The sequence below is a fragment of the Paroedura picta genome, chromosome 5 (assembly GCF_049243985.1).
Source record: "Paroedura picta isolate Pp20150507F chromosome 5, Ppicta_v3.0, whole genome shotgun sequence".
Taxonomy (NCBI): Eukaryota; Metazoa; Chordata; class Lepidosauria; order Squamata; family Gekkonidae; genus Paroedura; species Paroedura picta.
The window spans coordinates 52,098,722-52,118,862 of record NC_135373.1 but is presented as its reverse complement, the minus strand read 5'-3'; the positions used below and the strand labels follow the sequence as shown (position 1 = coordinate 52,118,862).

The 20,141-nt window shown below is 46.3% G+C and overlaps 1 protein-coding gene across 4 annotated transcripts in view; it reads right to left on the bottom strand.

The window, feature by feature from the left end:
- Window positions 1–20,141, bottom strand: part of LMNTD1 (lamin tail domain containing 1) — a 103,037-nt gene that overhangs the window by 63,033 nt on the left and 19,863 nt on the right. For 3 of the 4 annotated variants that reach the window (XM_077337932.1, XM_077337933.1, XM_077337935.1), the window contains exon 1: window positions 6,968–7,107. The exons of the other annotated variant lie outside the window; for it this stretch is intronic. In XM_077337932.1, coding sequence (XP_077194047.1) covers window positions 6,968–6,985 — 18 coding nt within the window. In that variant the 5' untranslated portion in view covers window positions 6,986–7,107. Of the gene's footprint in view, window positions 1–6,967; window positions 7,108–20,141 lie in introns of those variants that run through there. 4 annotated transcript variants of the gene reach the window in all.

The window sequence follows — 20,141 nt, the reverse complement described above, 5'->3', positions numbered from 1 at the left end:
ACTGTTTTCCCCATTTCATAAAGGTTTCCAGAGTTAGGGGCATTTCCCACGGCTTAAAAATAGCACAATGGTTGCCGATTGAAAACGCTACTAATTTGCCATAACGCACGACGTCGTCAACAATCTGCAACAATCCTGAAACCGATCAGCAATAAGCGCTTCGTTGTGGCGCTTTCAGGGGAATCCAGAAAACTGGATTCACCCTCCGGATAGCGATACACTCCTGCAACCAATCTGCAACAGTAGCGCTAAAGACCTGTGCGTTACCATTGTAGCTGGTTCTTCAAAGTCCCTCCCCCTGGATCTCTCCTCCAAACTTCCGGCGAAGCGATCGCCATTTTTTTTTCTCGGAGCGAGCGGGGATAAACGCACCGGCGAGCCTCTTTCTGTTTAGAGGCTTCCCTGGCTTCAGTCCTTCACCTTTAGTCACTAAGCACAAACCACATAAAAGCCCGTTTGCAGAAATAAAGTCCCTTTATTTTTTACACATAAATTCAGCCGAAAATCGAGCCCGTGAGAAGGGGGGGGGGGGATTTTTTTTTATCACTCGAGCCAGCGTGCCAACGATCATACAATCAAACGATAGATCACATTAGGCAGCTGGATGGGTCTCTCCAGTGCAAGGAATCTATGTAGATTCGTTGCTATGGGTCTGTTTTTTTTTTTAAAAAAGCTTTCTTAAAGGGAAAGGGGCTGTTTGGGAGCATGCTAACGGCTGCCCATTGGCTGCTTGACGGCCAGGGGCGGGACAAGCTTGGCAATAGCGCTTCCTTTCTAGCGATTTCTGCCGAGACCGGAAGCCTGTGGGAAACGCTAAAAAACGCAACTGATTCCACTACAAAGCCAGGTGTGCAAAACGACGAATTCCACTATTTTAAATGGCGATTTTTCATTCCGCAAACAATTTGCAACAAAGATCGCCGTGGGAAATGGCCCTTAGTATTTGAACTGCTGAGGAAATGTAGATTTCCTCAATTGGGTATGGTGTTCAATAGCAATAGAACAGATCCAGGGAGCCATCGGACGTTCCCGTAGAAGTTGGCTTGCCAGTCTCCGGGTGTGGCCTGGAGTTCTCCCTAACACAGACTGCAGAGATAATGTTTCCTCAGCCAGACTGTAGCTCATAAAACTCTCACTGTTCCTCTTCTGCTTTGTGGGGAAATAATGACTATAAATATGCCATCCTCATTGCCAAGATGTGATTCAGATAGTTAAGGAGAGTGATTCTTTAAACATCACTCACAGGTCTGTTGCAGCTGTAGGTGCTGTCGGAGAGACCGCTGGAAATGCTCCACATCCATCAGTATGGAGAATGTTGCTTGTTGTTTCAAGGAAGGACACAATAATGTTCTTTTAACAATGAGCTGCCCTGCGAAGGGTGGAGAGTACAGTACCCGGGCTGGAAGCTTTGCCTTCATTCAAAAGGTGATGGTGAAAACAGAAATCTATTCATCCCAGAGCAGCTGGACTACAAAGCTCCTTGCTATGAGACCAGAAAGATTTTACAGGGAAGGAAATTAATTTAATGTTGGCTGGATGCCAAAGACAGGGAGAGCCTCCTTCTCCTCCTCCCCCTCTCCGTTTTTATAGCCTCCCCCCCCCAATCTTTACATTTGAGGCCGTAGAGAGCTTATGCAGCGCTCCCAAAGAAGCGGGAACTTGCATCTTGATCTCATTTCATTTAAACAATCTTGCCAGGAAAGGAAAAAGTTGGTAGGGGTAGAGAGCGAGGCTTTAAGGAACACACTCTAATGTCAGCACACCAGCGGTGAAGAAACTCCTTGCACAAGAAGGATGGTTTGTGTGGGCTCATTCCAGCAAAGGACTCACTCTGGGGAAAAGAACAGATGAAGAGCCCAAACTGTCTGCCCGGGCCCTGCTTGAGATCGCAGGAACACACGGAGAAGGAAGGGGACAAGGGAAGTAAAAATCCACTTTCTGGCCTTCTTGTATTTTCTTTCACGATGCTTTTCTAGCTGCTTTAGGGCACGGTTTGTAAGACGCAGGGGAAGGTGTTGGTATGGATTATTCACAAAGCCTCTGTTAGAGTAAGGGGAGGCCTGAATCCAGGGCCAGTTTAAGGATTTGTGTGGCCTGTAGCAACAGAGCCAGTTTAAGGATTCGTGGGGCCTTCGCAGAGCCCAACTGACTTCTGTTGCAACAGCGGGGCACCTTTCCCAGGCTAGCTAAGCTGCATAAGCACAGAGACCTCTTAACAATCATAGTGTGAAAGCCCCCTAGCCATACAGCACTCCAGGGCCCTGGAAACCCAGGGCTCGTCGTAGCATGTGCTACATGTGCTACTGGGATAAACCGCCTCTGCCTGAACCAAAGAGAGGCCATTTTGCCAGAGACTAGCCTGATCAGATGCAGATCTGGAAAAGAGATGAGACATTTTCCTACTTCATGATGATATGCATGGGCAGAGACTCCAGACTCTGATATGCTGCTGTCTTTGGTGCATCATGTTTTTATCCGTAGCCCCTTCTGCACCCGGCTTTATTTGCCCACACTGCCATTTGATTCTATGGACTGTGCAACCCATGTAGTTGCAGAGGTTACCCTCTGGGCTGGCAGGCAGCTGATCAACATCCTACAAACACAAAATGCTATTTGGACATGGAATCGGGGACAAGGCATTTTACCACAACAGGAATTTCAAGAGTCCACTTAGAGCTCCAGCCTTTTATATCCTCAGAGGCCCAGTTTTTGCCTCTTGACTTACAAAGCTGGGAAACACCATACTGGAGCTTCATGCTTCTAAAGGAGTCAGAAAGAAAGGGAAACACAGGCTATATGTCTCCACTAAGCACATAGCTGTCCCATTTACTGCCTTTGTCAATGCATGAATTTGACTCTTGGAAGGTGATTAGAACATGCTCATTCCTGTTGCCTGAATGGGCCAGCACCTTTTCCTTATGACTTTTTTCTTTGAGCACTGCCCCTATGCCTGATGTGCCCAAAGACTTTCATTTTAAATGTTTTTTTAAAGTTTACCTTTAAGACGTCTGGTAATTTTATAACTAAATGATAAGCAGACGTCTGGCTTGAGGCTTTAACGATATTATACATACACTGCAGCAGAAGAGTTTCTTTGATTAAACACACATTTAATGTTCCTTGCCAGCTCTCTCTGACTCCCTTTTCTCTTCTGTATTCATGCAATAATCTACCCCAAAGCAGAAAAATCTGCCTTCAGTAAATAGAGAGCTTCTGCTATCTCATTCCTTATGCCTGGGCAGGTTTACAGGGCTGGTGAGGGGAATAAAATTGGAAGAGTTATGTGCAGCCCACTGCTGTCCAGGTTTACTGAGAAGCGAATTCCATTAACATCACTCCTTAGTTAGCATCTATAAAGCAAGGCAAGACACAATTACTTTAAGCACCTTGATCTCTGACCGTGCCATTTCCAAATTCTAGAGACCTGGCAGACCTTTGGCACAGGCAGAGTAATGGAGCAAGAAACTCCCCAAAGATCTTCAAAAAACAATCTCCATCAGAGTCTGAAGGTGGATCATAATGTGTTCCCACCCACCCAGATCAGGAACTCCCATCCATTGGGGACCTGATTGATGTTTAAGGCACAGAGTCAGAGGCAAGGAGCAGAGCTGAGATCCAGCTGAGATCCCTAACCTCCCTAACCACCCCCCTTCCCAGGATCAGCCTCGAAATCTCCAGGAATGACCAAACACAGAGGTGGCAAGCCTAAAAACATAATCCAAAGTAGTCTGGTTTGGGAATGAAGGCATTTGGATTTGCCCTCAATGGATGCTTGCTGATGTTGCCCATAGTAAGGAGGCAGCCATCAAGCTAGGCTGTATTGGGTCTGAGCTCTTGAATAGCTTGCTGTGGTAACAGCTCAGGCTTGGCTGGACAAGTCCTCCCCCCCCCACAGAAAACCAGTGTGGTATAGTCATTAAGAGCGGTGGACTCTCATCTGGAGAACCGTGTTTGATTCCTCACTCCTCCACATGCAGTCAAGTGGGGTGACCTTGGGCTAGTCACAGTTGTATAAGGGCTGTTCTTGCAGAACAGTTCTCTAAAAGCTCTCTCAGACCAACCTACCTCACAGGATGTTTGTTATGGGAAGAGGAAAGGAAAGATGTTTATAAGCCACCCTGGGGCTATTTTGGCTAGTGAAAATTAGGGTATAAAAACCCCAACTCTTCTGTTCTTCTTACTCCCTAGCTGGTTGGGTCCGAGCATGGATGCTTAGAAAAGGAGCCATCCCTGGCTAATGGCCCACTGGGATTTCTCTAGATTCCTATAATGGCCAGTCTCCTCCACAAATATTGCTGTTTGGGGCAGTTAGGCCAAAAATATTGCCTACCTCCAGGCAAGAAGCGTCTAGGCATGGTGGGAATATATTGCCAAATTGGATAGAATTCAGTCTGATTCAACATTTTAGATCTTGGCAACTTTGAAGTCCATTCGACAAAAATGCAGGATGCTCTTGGAATCAATCAATCAAATGAGTAAATAAAACTATTTCCTATGTTTTAAAAATAAATAAAGCAAAGTCCTTGTCACTCTCAGTCCCATTCAAGAAGCATGTGGGGTGCCCTGGATGTCTAATGCCAATACGTGCAGAGTCTTTGCCGTGCGTCTTCAGTCATCTTAACAGCCTGATCAGATTCGAGCCTTGTATTGTGGCACTCTGACTAAAGCATCTCATAGACTGACGAGTCACCATTCAGCTAACAACACTGTTGTCACTCTCCGCGGGATACGCCATTTAACAGAATTTCCCATCAGCAGGGAGCAATATGAAGGGAGACGCTGAATCAAATCTTAACATTAGAAAGAGCCAGCAATCAACTCACTGTATGTTTCACGTATCTCAGAGCATTTTCTTTGCACAGTTAGAATTTGTCTTGTTACAGTGACGGTTACAGTGCACATTCTCCATGGTTTGTAGGACACTCCCTTCACGTGGTTTCTCACTGCTGCAGGTGCATCTAATTCCCAGAAACTTACCATACACACAGCATGATAGATTTGGCATAGTGGGAACAATACAATTCAGATACGACACATAAAAATATCACCTGTTCTCTTGCATTACAGATTGCCACCTATTTTGCTGTTGAATCTAATACCGCAATCTCCAAGGAGGAGCAGGTTTAATCTACTGCACCCTTCAATTTCACATGATGGAACAGCATGGGTTCCCAGTAAATAATGCACACTCCTTATGAATCGCTTCTTCCCTTATAGGGAAGGGTGGTGTTTGGATGGGTCTGTCATTCCAGCAATTGCATCTGGGTTGTAACTCCTGTGCAGCATACTTCTGGCAGCCATCACCGGTCCCAAAATCACTGGTGTGGGGCACTTGGCAGGGAAGAAGCATTAACCTGCTCTTCTACATGCGGGACATTCCCAAGTCCCTCAGTCTTTCCTCACAGGGGACCAAGCCCTATGAGGAAAAGGTGAGGGACTCGGGAATGTTCAATCTGGAGAAGAGGAGGCTGAGAGGGGTCATGATTGCTGTCTTTAAGTATTTGAAAGGTTGTCAGTTCAAGAAGGGCAGGGGAAAGTTCCTGTTGGCAGCAGACAATAGGGTCCACAGTAATGGGTTTCAACTACATGTAGAACGGTATCAGCTAGATATGAGGGGTGGGGGTGGGAATTCACAGTAGTTCTGCTGCCTAAGGAGATGGTAAGCTCCCCCTCACTGTCAGTCTTCAAGCAGCAGCTGGACAGACACTTTTCGAGGATGTTTAAAGTTTAGGCTGATCCTGCATTGAGCAGGGGGCTGAAGTAGATGGCCTATATGCCATCTATGATTAACCTTTCCTTTTGCAGCAATTTGCCCCTTCAGTTTCACTCTGCAGTCACTTGTTTTTAGTTGATTAGGAATCACAACAAACTGCTTTTAAAATTTTAATCTCTTTAACCTCTCTTGTTTTCCCAACCCCTGCCAAAATGGCTCCCCACAACAATGCCAGATTTTATGAACAAAAGAGGTGCCCTGCTGGATCAGGCCAGTGGCCCATCTGGTCCACCATGCTGCCTCACACTATGACCAATCATTTCCCCTAAAGGACCAACAAACAGAGCAAAAAGGCCTTTCCTTGATGAGCACTGGCATTTGTAGGTTTGTTGCTTCTGAACAGGAAAGTTCATTTTGTCTCCATCGCTAGTAGCCAGTGACCAACGTCTGTCCTATCATCTCATCGCCCTTCAAAGAGCTCTATGCTTGTGGTCATCACTATGCCCACAATTTAACTACTCCGTGAATGAAAAAGTATTTCCTTTTGTCTGTCTTGAATATGTTGCCTATCAATTCCATTGGCAGCTCTTGAGTTCTGCATAGTGAATTAAATTTTAAAGGGAGATAAAATAAGCCTCCTTATTAGATTAGATTTCATTTGGATCTTTGCTCTCATTCTCTGATGCCCAAGATCTGGTGCTCAGAATTTGCTTAGGATCCCCCGCTCTAAAGAAATTAAATTGGCCTCAACCAGGGTCCGGGCCTGGTGGCACTGTCTGCCCAATGAGATCAGAGTCCTGTGGGACCTTAGGCAGTTCTGTAGGGCTTGCAAGGCAGAGCTGTTCTGCCAAGCTGATGATTGAGGCCCCGGAAAGACCAAAAACTCCACTGGCCTCCCTAGTCAAATCCACCTCACTAAATTCAACCACAGAATTATATTTAAATCTCCATTTCTATATTATATTGTATGTTTATTTATATTATATTGTATATCTTAACCAGTATAATCTGCCCTGAGCCCTTGGGGAAGGGAAGAATATAAATATAACATATAAACAAACAAACAAATACATAGATGATAAAAAGGCCCTGTCCTGATTTTCTAGTCCTATGACTGGTTCTACTTTACAGTCCTAGATGTCAAAGGGTCACTAATGGGTACCCGTAAGTAGACTATCCGTGAGAATGGTCTTTAAGGAACCATCCTGCTGATACAGGGTTAAAAGCTGAATGATAGTTAAGGAACACACTTACAGACAGGAGGAATTCCATTCTAACGCCATGGACTGAAGTCTTAAAGCAGATGTATTTGGATGGAGAGGTCTACATTTTCTCTGAAGCATGGTATTTATATCAAGTGATGTTCTATCTATACTATGACATCACAGTTACTATGATATTGAAGTATAGCAACACAGCCAGCTGCTGTTATGATGATGCCATATTCTACACTCTACAGCATGATGACACAGTCACTTCAAATTCTCATTATAGGGATTCACAAAAATATTATCTAAATATATCTGATCAGGTAGCACATCTCTACATGGCAGACTCAAAAGTGGATTAACAGTAGTTCCTTTACCCCAGGGAACTCTGGGCATTGTAGTTCTGCAAGACTGTTTCCACACTAGGGATATCATTCAGATTTACATTGCTCCACTGAAATTTGCCTTTTCAGGCGCAGAACCAAATTGTCCCCTCACCTCACAGCAAAGGAATCCCCAGAAATCTGGGTTTCACTTTTTGAAGTGGGGGCCAACGGGGGCTGCACTTTGGGGCTGTTGAGCGCAGAAATGTGCGCATCCGGCTTTTTGTGGTGCCTGCCATGTTGAGTGTTTGGACATGCCCATTTTGCTGCCACAGTTCACATTTTCCCACTGGCGGCAAACAGTGAGCCAATTTTTCATTGAGCAGTTTAGCTGTCTGTGAGAATCTTGGGCATGTTTGGGAAGTCACTTCTCATCCATTAAAATAGCACTCTGCCATTGGCAACCCATTCAAAACATACTGAGCAATTGGCAACATGCACATTCTCATGCAGCTCAAAGGCAGTCTTCATCCTTCCCAACACTCACAGACTTATTGTTATGTGCCACTCAGCAGCCCACCATGTTTATAGAGTGAATCAGCAAGCCAGTGATCATCAATAAACACTGGGTTATTGAAGTGTTATCATTTAGTATTTATATCAAGGGATGAATTTCATACATGTGCATTGTCCTACACCCTTCTGGTAGAGAAAAGCAGGGCATAAAAACCAACTCTTCTTCTTCTACTTAAATGATATTGCTATATCAGCTAACTGACCACAAGCAGCAACACACTGAAACAGCTCTATATTTCTCCCTTTTAAAGGTAATTACTGACAACAAAAAGTTGGCTACTGATAGCATGATCCTGTCATCCGAATCCAATAGTAACATCTGAATTAGACTCTGCAATGAAGGATACAATTTATAAGATAAAAACTGCCCTAAATCTTTCATTCGCAAATCCTCCCCAAACAACAGAACAGCAAAATATGTTCCAAAGTCTCAAAATGGTTGCCCCCGCACTTGCAACTTCTATCTGGATAAGAAATACCTGCATAAGGGCCCTCAGTTTGATGGAAAGGCATTTAGCCTAGCCAGCATAAATGCCCTTCTGCCCTGGGCACTGTTAAGTTAAAAATCATACTGTGGAATAAAATGAAAAGGCCATGAGTGGCTACTTCTCTTGTACAGTCCTCTTACAACCTCCATACTTGGTTAGTTGGAACCAGCTATGCTAAAACTGCCATCTCTTCTCACTACAAAATACAGCAGAGAGACTCTCAAGAAAGCCTCTCCCCTCCCAATATAAACATTTTAAAACAGTTACTTTTTAAAGGCATACACATGTTTTACTTTATGAAAATAGAGATCTCTTCCATTTTGTGGGATTTTTTTTCTCACAGCTTCATGTTCAGAAAAATATCCATTAATAGGTCTTCAAAACATCTCATAGCACTTTTGATCTTACCCTCCATCCCTCTCCCAAATCCATAAATAACAATTCATCAGAAGTCTTTTACCCCTATATAAATCAATAACATATTTTCTTCTGTTTAAACATATGTTGGTCCACAGCAGGTACTTGATGTTAAATCAAAGCAACACAATCCTCAGAACTCACTAAATATTTGAACAAGGGTTCTCTGACACTGAGTAAATATTACCTGTATTATTCTTCCTGTAGACAACAAAGCGTGGAGTGCTCTGATCTTACTAGGGAATCTACTGACTTTGGAAATTAGTGGCTAATGCAATATTAAACGCACATTTAATAAAGCTAAGAAAAAGATACCCGCTGATCAGTTTTTCTTCACAAAGGAGTATTTTTGGCAACTGTGCCCAAACTGTAGTAAATTGACTTCTTATGCTTCCTGCATTTGTAGCAGAAAGCACATTCATTTTCATTAATGCACTAAGGGCAAACTTCCAAATACATAATTGGGCAGATTTTCAATGCTCTGGTTTTCCAAAGTGAGGAGTATAATTTCCAAACAATGTAGCAGGGTAACTCCCAAGAACTAGGAAGAGGACCCATCTCAAAATTCACAGATTTCATTGTGATCTCCTTTAGATGCTTGTTTTAATAATCATGTGTATGAAATATGCAAAGCCTTGCAAAATACATATAAATGTTTAGTATTGTTATTACCCAATGAATATTATTTGGTAATATTTTCGAACATTTGAAAGCAACAGGAACACATCTAAAACAAGTCATTAAAAACCCTCATTCCTGAAAATCAAGGGACGGAGTGAGTGGAAGCCTGTCTACAGGACAGCACTACCAATGTGTAAAGTTCTGCATCTGGGTCAGAAAAATGAAAAGCATGCCTACTGGATGGGGGATACGCTTCTAGGTAACACTGTGTGTGAATGAGACCTTGGGGTACTTGTGGATTGTAACCTAAACATGAGCAGGCAGTGTGATGCAGTGGTAAAAAAGGCAAATGCCATTTTGGGCTGTATCAACAGGGGCATCACATCAAAATCACAAGATGTCATAGTCCCATTGTATACGGCACTGGTCAGACTACACTTGGATTACTGTGTGCAGTTCTGGAGGCCTCACTTCAGAAGGACGTAGATAAAATTGAAGGGTACAGAGGAGAGCGACCAGGATGATCTGGGGCCAAGGGACCAAGCCCTATGAAGATAGGTTGAGGGACTTGGGAACGTTCAGCCTGGAGAAAAGGAGGTTGAGAGGGGACATGATAGCCCTCTTTAAGTATTTAAAAGGTTGTCACTTGGAGGAGGGCAGGATGCTGTTTCCATTGGCTGCAGTGGAGAGGACACGCAGTAATGTGTTTAAACTACAAGTACAACAATATAGGCTAGATATCAGGAAAAAAATTTCACAGTCAGAGTAGTTCAGCAGTGGAATAGGCTGCCTAAGGAGGTGGTGAGCTCCCCCTCACTGGCAGTCTTCAAGCAAAGGTTGGATACACACTTTTCTTGGATGCTTTAGGATGCTTAGGGCTGATCCTGCGTTGAGCAGGGGGTTGGACTAGGTGGCCTGTATGGCCCCTTCCAACTCTATGATTCTATGATTCAATCCTTTCTTTCCAGTCAGAAATGTATCTTTGCTCCTTACTGCAAAATTTCTCAGCAAGCAGTTGAAAAAGAAATGGCAGACAAGAGGTGTTAAGGATTACTGTAGTGGGCTATTATCTGAAATTCAAATCCTCTATCCTTCTTGTGATTTCATTTTCATGAATTGCAGTGAACAACTTGTCTTCTCATTGCTGAATACTGGCAATAAAGCAGGATTTAAACAAACTTGGCTTTAAACAAACTTGGCTTCATGGTGGAGCAAGATGTGGGAAATACATGGGACCAGTCCCACATCTCAGCCAGCTTGGTGTAGTGGTTAGGAGTTTGGACTTCTAATCTGGCGAACTGGGTTTGATTCCACGCTCCCCCATGTGCAACCAGCTGGGTGACCTTGGTCTGGCCACAGCACTGATAAAGCTGTTCTGACCAAGCAGTAATATCAGGGCTCTCTCAGCCTCACCTACCTCATGGGGTGTCTGTTGTGGGAAGAGGAAAGGGAAGGCAAATGTAAGCCGCTTTGAGACTCCTCCCAGTAGAGAAAAGTGGCATATAAGAACCAGCTCTTCTTCTTCCTCCTCTGCCTTCCTCCCCAGGTAATGTGCAGTAAAATCAAATGCTAGACACGACGTCAGCACATTGAGAGTTTCTGTGCCCTTCCTCCACTGTGATGACATCTCCCCAAACGTTTTGTTCTAGTGGAGGTTTCTGGGAGAAAGAAAAGGGGTGCATGGCTGTTGCATAAAGTACTCTTGCTGCATTGTCTAGGTCTGACCACACTGAAAGGAATTTTATTTCTGCATCTCTGCCTGCCAGAGATAATACTTGATAGTTACTTTTCTTAAATCTAAATGCAGTAATAGTGGATGCTTGTGAGACAAAATACAATAAGATTTCTGAATTCTATGATTCTATTCTATGATTCTAAGAGGATTAATATGATTGTTAGAGTCAGAAAAACTTTGGGTGAAAAATTGTATATCAGCCTTTGCCAGATACCACAGGCAAAAATCATTTTGCAGGCAGGACATATCACTAAGAGCTTATTAGGGTGCTGAAAAAAGTGTGGTTTGGAAAATGAGCCTTGTGGAATGTTTATTATTTAATATAAATAATAACAAGCAGAAAGATAATGCATGCAGAAACAAAAGTATTGGGCAAGATGTAGCAATAATGAAACAAGTGTAGGATTTGCCTTTACTTAGGAATAAGTCCCTCTGAAATCAGAATGAGTTACCAGCTATGCCACAGGATTAGAGTGTAAGTCAACAAGAACTAAGGATACTAATTTCAGTTAAACATTGAGCCATATAAACTGTAAATATGGTAGAAGACAAATACAAAAAAAATCAATAGATTCAAATACAAAAATCAATGATATCAAATATAAACAGTTTCGAGCAAAGTTATTTTGCTTTCCTGATCTGCACCGCTGCTACACAGACTGGGCAAACTAGCCTGAAGAAGACAGACAATAGACCCTTCGTGTTGGGTCTATATGCCACTGGGCTTGAACTTCTTCATGCTGCTTCAGCATGAAATCTGTTCTCTTCCAGAGAGTAGAAAGAAACACGACAGAAGGTGGTGTGCACATTCATGCTCCTGTCACCTCTCATTTGGTTCTGACCACTTGCTTTTTGTTCACTTCCACTAAAAACTGCTCACACGTGAGCAGGGTCACTTGAAAGCCACTCAGTAAATGTGGGATTGTGGCTTTTCTCCTGGGAAAAGACAAACAAAAAACGTAGCACAATGAAGCCAGGATCTTCTAGGAGTTTGCAGCTTCAGCAGCAGATTGATCATATGAGTGGGCTGATTGCATGGGCAGTTTTTAGAGCAAGCTGTGCAACTGCTTATTGTTGAAATGCACTCTCTTCACAAGTTCAGCAGGTTTTTGTGGCAGTTGGGAAGCCTATAGAACTTGCTCACGCAAAGAAATAAGCACTGACATTTATTTTATTATTTATTTACTTATAATTCCTCATATGATGTGTGTGTCATGTAGCCAGGCGATCCTGAGATTGTCTGGCGTCCAGGCAAGAGACATTCAGAGGTGGTCTGCCACTGCCATTGCATCGTGACCCTGGCATTTCTTGGAGGTCACCTTTCCAAGTGCTAGCCAGGACCAACCCTGCTTAGCTTCCAAGATCTGACAGGAACGGGCCAGCATGGGCTATCCAGGTCGGGCCTGAGCTTGGATATGTTTATCATACTACCTTTTGTAGAAACAATTGTCTCAAGCCTCCGTCCACAATCTGTGCTGAGCATCTTATGGCAAACACACCTACTTGAAAGACTGGGGGCAATCCACCAACCAGGGCTGCTGGAAACTCCTGCCTTGGAAAAATATGGGGGGACAGCAGTGGATAATGGAATCTATTAGATTTTAGCAGCACTTTCATGAAAAGAAGACAGCTTTTCAATTACATTGTTGTGGCCACAGCAATAGTTTTGCCTTGTTTTTTTATAACAACCTCCAATGTTATATATTTTCTTACAATTAAAAAAGAAATCCTTTACTTCAATTAATTTCCTACATCATTTTATTTTCAGTTGCAGATCATTGAAACCAGATCTCCATACTTCTCCCAAGTTCTTTTCTAAGCTACGGTGTGTTAATAGAACTTTTATTACATTTGGGGAAAGGTCATACTTTTGTTTTAATAAGCCACTATTAACAGCCCAGATGGAGGCAAATACCCCAGTAAAACTTTTTTCTTTCCCCTTAAAAAGGTATATTTTAAATCTTGTAAAGTAGGCAAATGCAATGCAGAACACCTAGTATAAAATTATAGGTTTGCATCCTGCTGACATGCACCAGAAATTTGTGGTTTGGTTTGTTTCCCTTCTGTTTCTCTGGCTGCTGGAATTCACTGAAAGATTACCCCTCCCTTCACTTCCTCTTGCTCTTGGGCTTTCTCTTCTAGTTGATAGCTCCTGCCTATATAAGCCTTTCTCTGGATTAATGTGACTGAAATTCTCAGAGGCTCACTACAAAAGCAGCATGGTTTAGTGGTTAGAATGCTGGGATAGGAGTGGGGAGACCCTGATCCAAACCCTGATTCACACCCCAGCTAAATGTGATGCCCCAGAGATGTGCCACCAAGTAATGCCCCCAGTGCCTTTGGGAAGGTAAAAGAGAGCAGGAAGCAAGATAACCTTCTTCCCCTGTGCCATAGCTGTCCCAGTAAGAATTGGGCTCCCTGGTACAGTTTAAAGGGATTCCTGGCTAGGAACTCACTTTTCAAATGGGAAGCATGTTCCCAGGATGAACGCAGGACACCTGTCATGTCTAGCTGGGGAAGCTCATCGGGCGTCTTTAGGCCACTCACCGGTTCTCAGCCATACCATAAACTGGAGGAGAGAAGAATCATGAATGTCTCTCCGAGTTCTTTGGAGGGAGGTGGGGCATAAAAGAAATACATAGATAAATGACTGGATTAACTGAGATGGGCAAGCCCATCTGAAGAGAGAAACGCATGACGGTAGCATTTTGCTTGCCCTTGCACCTGCCCTGCCCTCTCAATTTCTGGACCAATTTTTTTTTAATGGCATGGTCTGCATTGCTACTACAACAAAGCGACGTGCTCTCAGTACAAATAAAATGTGTGTGATGAAGCAGCCATCTCCCTATTAGCTTTGGAGTTTAAATCTTTATTGTGAACACACAATCATAGGGGTCCAGTTACCATGGCCAGCCTATCGCAAATCCACCCGAACATAAAGAGAGACCATTATACAAAGTATCCCAAAAAGGGATCTAAAGAAATGTCTTATTGTTGTTGCATGATCCCATAGCAACGCGGAAGTGAAAGGTTAAAAAAAATGTTTTACTGTTGTGGCATTTCCCCATAGCAACATGGAAGTGTATTTATTTTAATTTTTAAAGTAATTTTGGGACTCGGGGGGGGGGATGGAGGTTTGAGTCCCCCAAACAACCTCTGTGAAGGGACTGGTGGCTTGTCTTGATTGACATCCCAAGGAGCAGGGGGAGAAGTGCAGGTTGTCCACACTTTAGGCTTCTCTGCCGCCTCATCGGGAAGGGAAACACTGTGACGAGGCAGCGGGATAATGCTGGGGGGGTCTCCCATCAGGAACTGTGAAAGTGTGTTGTGTCCTATTGTGTGTTTCCAAGCAGGAGGCGGCGCACGTTTTACACCTCCATGCAGAAATGGTGTTTTTTAGCCCCATCCATCTCCACCCAAGCATGGAGACATCCCCATGAGTGACAAGCCCTACTGAGTTTGATAGCCTGCTCTGAATATCTCTTGCCTTGAAAGCCCTAAATTGGCTGCGACTTGACAGGGGGGGAAATGTATTATACTGTTCTTACTGGATTTTTTTTGGTTGCAATCTGCCTTGAGTCTCATGGAGACTAGTAATGAAGTAAGTATCTGAATAAATAAAATACATTTCATATAATTCAGTCAATCAGTCATCTATTACAGCCAGTTTGGTGTAGTGGTTAGGAGTGCGGACTTCTAATCTGGCATGCCAGGTTCGATTCTGTGCTCCCCCACATGCAACCAGCTGGATGACCTTGGGCTCGCCACGGCACTGATAAAACTGCTCTGACCGGGCAGTGATATCAGGGCTCTCTCAGCCTCACCCACCCCACAGGGTGTCTGTTGTGGGGAGAGGAATGGGAAGGCGACTGTAAGCCGCTTTGAGCCTCCTTCGGGTAGGGAAAAGCGGCATACAAGAACCAACTCTTCTTCTTCTTCCTTGATCGATACAAAAACGCTATACAATAACAATTGTATATTAAAGTGTAAAATATACAGTTCAGATATTAAAACATGTGCCTATAAACAATCCAGATTATAAAATTTCATACATCCTAACCTCTGTTGCCATGTGTAGAGTTTCTGACCTTACAAACCTGATCACAGAATCTAGCTACCCAGCATGTTGTCTGATGGTTCCTGTCAGAGAGGAGATAATCTAGTTTATTTGTATCTGACTGGCCAGGAAACCCATAAAACAAAGGGCTGATAATTTCCTTGAGTATTTTACTGTAAAATGGGCTGTTGACAAATATATGTTTGCTTGATTCATTCTCCTCTTGTAAACTGTTACAAAGCCTCTGTTTAGAAGGTCTTTTCTTGTATTTCCCTTCCAAGACTGCAGATGGCAGTACCTTACTTCTGGCTCATGCGAATGCCCTTCTAGAACTATTGGCATGAATGAAGTATAGATAAGGGGCAGGTGCAGCAATATATTTTGTGTTGTTAGAAGAAGTAAACTCTGGTGATCTCAGCATGTCTCTTTTGTCTTTCCTAATCTATTATTCTCTGCTTAACAGCTAATGTTGCCCTTTCCACCCCCAAATTTAAAAGTTCATGAGAAGAGAGGCCCAGTTTTAGAAGAGCATTCGGGACCATCTTTTGCCAGCTACATTGGAATTGGTCATGCATTGCTGGGGAAAGACCTTGAGGATTTAAACAACCTGCCAGCCACTTAAAATTGACAGCATACAGATTCTGGTCTCTACCCATAACATGAGAGCTTCCAATCTAATCCATTAGTTGGATACACATTTTTGAATTTAAGGCTTTCAAAAATCTTGACTGAGCTCTCTCTAGAGAAATAACAGAGGATGGAGGCCCTAAAAATGTGCCATATAGCAGTTGAGACAATGCCTTAGCCTTGAACCATTTAAGAGCAGCATTTCACGTAATTCTATGACTCTCATGGGGGGATACGAAAAGGCACATGTACTTTTCCTAAGGGGGGGAAAGCAGCATATTGAAGCTGTGGCAGGAACAATCTGTGGAAAGTGGTATAAGGCAAAACTCACCTTATTTAGGGTTGGCAACCAGGATTACAACTGATCTCTAGATTCCAGGGACCAGTTAGCTTGGAGTAAATGGCTGCCTTGGTCAAAATATGTTATCTTGTAAAATTTTAAACACCTTTCAGTCATTTTTTTTAATACTATATAACTGTTATAGTTCATGATGACATGATTAGATTGCTCTTATTTGTAAATTTTATTTGTTTGTTATCTGTGTTATGTCTTTATTATGACTATTGTTCTATGACCACAAATAAATGACTGGCTGACTGTTGGGTGGGCTTTATGGCATATATAAAAGCCAGTGTGGTGTAGCGGTAAAGAGTGGGGGCTTCTAATCTGGCAAGCTGAGTTTGATTCTGCTTCCGAGCCCCTCCTCACCTTTTCTGCTGTCTCACCTTTGTCTGCACCTTTTTGCGCGTCTCACTCTCCACAACTGCTGCTGGAAATGGCAGAAGAGAGCAACACGCTTTATATGAGTTGCACTTCCGCCTGTCAATCAATGCAGGCAACCAATAGCCTTTCTCTATGTCTTAAAGGTCCCACAATGCCTGCTAATTTTTGAAATGCCTTACTTACATTTAAAGGGTGTGGAAATGCCCTTTGTGTGGAGGCCTAATTCTCACAATTCCTCCCTTCACGTTTTAAAGAAGGAACAATCAGGTGAACTGGGCCCTTAACTGTTGCACACTTAATGCTATTGTTGTAATGATGCAAAGATGCTCTCACCTACAATCTTCCACCAAAGCACATGGGAAGAATTGCCTAGGATGAATGTCAACAGGGAATCTAAACTGTTGTATTCAGGCGGTAGGGAAAGGTGTACAGGCTGGTTTACTATGAGGAGCATTTCATACACAATAAATAGCAGAATATATTTCCTTTAGTGCCTGTAATAATTTAAGTGGTAATGTCGTGGTTCGGTCCTTGGTGGCTTGGGGACCGGACCGAACCCCGCCATCAGAGGCGCCCGCGATCACGGAGGTAGGGCATGGTGATCATAGGCAAGCCGGCAGCTGGGCGCCCCACCCGATCGTTGAGGTGGCAATGGCCGCTAAAGAACCTCAATGTCCCCCTTTTGACAAGGGCCCGGAGATGGCCCTTTGTTCCAGGAAAATGGGCCATCAGGAACCCCGGAAAACCTCGCATATGTGCATGAGTCATGATTGTATCAGCATGTTCCCTCCGCAAGTACTGGGTGGGGCAATACAGCCTAAGGAGGTGGGTTTTGTATAAAAGGGAGCTTCCACCTGGAGTTCGGTGGAAGCTCTTACTCCATACCAGCGGACTCCACGTTGCTGAAATAAAGCTTGTTCCTGTTGTATCGTTCACCAGGCCTGGCGTGACGTTTTCTTCAAAGGGGCACCCTGTTTTTTCAGTTAGCAAGCGGGTCCCCGACATCGTAAGAGCTTCCCCCACCCAACTTAGTCCGTTCTCCGGGTTCCGTTCGGTCCTTGGTGGCTTGGGGACCGGACCGAACCCCGCCATCAGAGGCGCCCGCGATCACGGAGGTAGGGCATGGTGATCATAGGCAAGCCGGCAGCTGGGCGCCCCACCCGATCGTTGAGGTGGCAATGGCCGCTAAAGAACCTCAATGTCCCCCTTTTGACAAGGGCCCGGAGATGGCCCTTTGTTCCAGGAAAATGGGCCATCAGGAACCCCGGAAAACCTCGCATATGTGCATGAGTCATGATTGTATCAGCATGTTCCCTCCGCAAGTACTGGGTGGGGCAATACAGCCTAAGGAGGTGGGTTTTGTATAAAAGGGAGCTTCCACCTGGAGTTCGGTGGAAGCTCTTACTCCATACCAGCGGACTCCACGTTGCTGAAATAAAGCTTGTTCCTGTTGTATCGTTCACCAGGCCTGGCGTGACGTTTTCTTCAAAGGGGCACCCTGTTTTTTCAGTTAGCAAGCGGGTCCCCGACATCGTAAGAGCTTCCCACCGAACTCCAGGGTCGGCATCGCATCCGAGCGCTTATCGGGACGGATCCAGAGATGGCGTTTTCAAGCAACGGGGCGGTCTCGACCCCCACGAACCCCGGGAACATGAGTTTAATGTCCCCGGGAGATTTCCTCCGAAAATCGGGGGGCCAGGAGCAGCTGTCCGGGACCCCGAGACCCTCGGCAGCGGCGGCCAAGGGAAGGCGCCGGGCCATGGGGTTCCCAAGCACGGCGGGGAGCGCGCCGAGGTCTGGGGGGTTGGCCCCAACCTGGGACACCCAGCTGAGGCAGGCGCTTCGCCCGGTAGGACCTGAGGAATCCCTAGAGGACCTGCGGCGGGCCATGGCGGACTTGGCCAGGCGCTTGCAGGCAGCTGAAGCCCGTGAGCAAGCTCGGGCCGGGCCCGGAGGGACTGGTAATACAATGGCGGAGGGGATCGCGTCGAGTGAGGACGTCTCCAGCGACGAGGACGAGCCCGGCACTGGTGAGCGGGCCCCGGACCCCGACCCGGAGCAGTTTTCAGTCCCGAGTAGGCGAGACGGCCAGCGGAGAGGCGAGACAGCAGAGGATCTCGGGGGAGCGGGTGAGCCGACGGGGCGGCGAGAGCCGGACCAACGCAGGAGCGACGTGCAAGGCAGGGAGCGGCACGGCGTCGTTGGGCAAGTTGGTAGCCGGTGGAGCGGAGCAGGACGAGACGGCGGACGCCGAGAATCCCGGATCCGGAGGGGGTCGGACTACTCTCCAAAACGTTCCCCCCCAGAGCTTAAGGCGCGTTTCGACGGGACGCCGGACGACCTCCCGCAGTTCCTCCTCCACGCGCTGACGCATGCCCGGAGGTATGGAGACCGGTATGAGGACTCCGAGGACTTGGTCTGGGGGGTGGCCTCGTGTCTCCAGGGCAAGGCGGGTCAGTGGTACCTAGGGTTGGCCGAGCGCGGCGACCCGGCAACTCGGGACCTGCATGACTTCGTGGTCGCGCTCCGCCGACGATTCCAGGACCCCCAGGCTGAGGACAAGGCAAAGAGTCGGATCAAGGGACTTCGACAGGGTACTAGGGGGGTTATGGACTATATAGACATTTTCCGGAGGGAAGCAGGCAAGGTGTTCTCCTGGAACGAGGAGACCCAAATCGAGTACTTCCGGGAGGGCCTTAACCCGAAGCTCAGGGAATGGGCCGTGATCAAGGGGACGGAAGAAGATCTGTCTACACTGGAGGGGTGGTGTTTTGTGGTCGCCAAGCTGGAAGCCAGCCTGGGTTGGGCCGCCGCACCCCCCCGGGAGGCCAAAGGCGGGTCAGCCGAGGCGCCGAGACCGGGCCCCGACAACTCTCGCCCCAAACGACCCCCGAACCCCGAGCGGGAAAGGAGACGCCGGGAAGGTCTGTGCCTGAAATGCGGGGGGTCAGGACATTTCGCAGCAGCGTGCCAACGGCAAGGGGGGGAGGACCGCGGGCTCTCCCAGGGGGGAGGTGCGACACGCCCCCAGCAGGCACGCCGGGCGGAGGACCTCCGCAACGAACCGGGAAGCGCCCAGGCGACGGGAAACGGCCAGGACCTGCTGTAGACGGCGCCGGGCAGCAGGTCCCGCGGTGCGAGGGAAAACCCCTACAGCATGAGGCGCGACCTCCGAACGTGGTAATTTTAGAGCTCCGGAACCCGGAGAACGGACTAAGTTGGGTGGGGGAGGCTCTTTTGGACTCTGGATGCGACCACAGCATGGTCCACCCCCAGATAGCCCGGGCTTTGGGGCTACCGAAGCGCATTCGGAAGGTTCCCCTGGTTTTCGTCCAGATGGACGGCAGCCCGATTCAGGGGGGACCTTTCGGGGAGGAGGTGGGTCCTATCGCCCTCCACATAGGGGACCACCAAGAGCTGCGGTGGCTGATCCAGGTCCCCGTAGCGGGATATCGGGCGGTGTTGGGCCTGGATTGGCTGAAGGAACACAACCCCGTGGTGGACTGGCGGGCGGGGACCCTGAAGTTCGACTTGACGGTGGGTGCACGGCATCGGGTCCCCCACGAGAATTCCAGCCACAAGAGGACGGCGGCGCGTCCCAGGGGAGCGGCGGCGGCGCAGCAGGAGATACCAGAGCCCGAGGTCCCGCCAG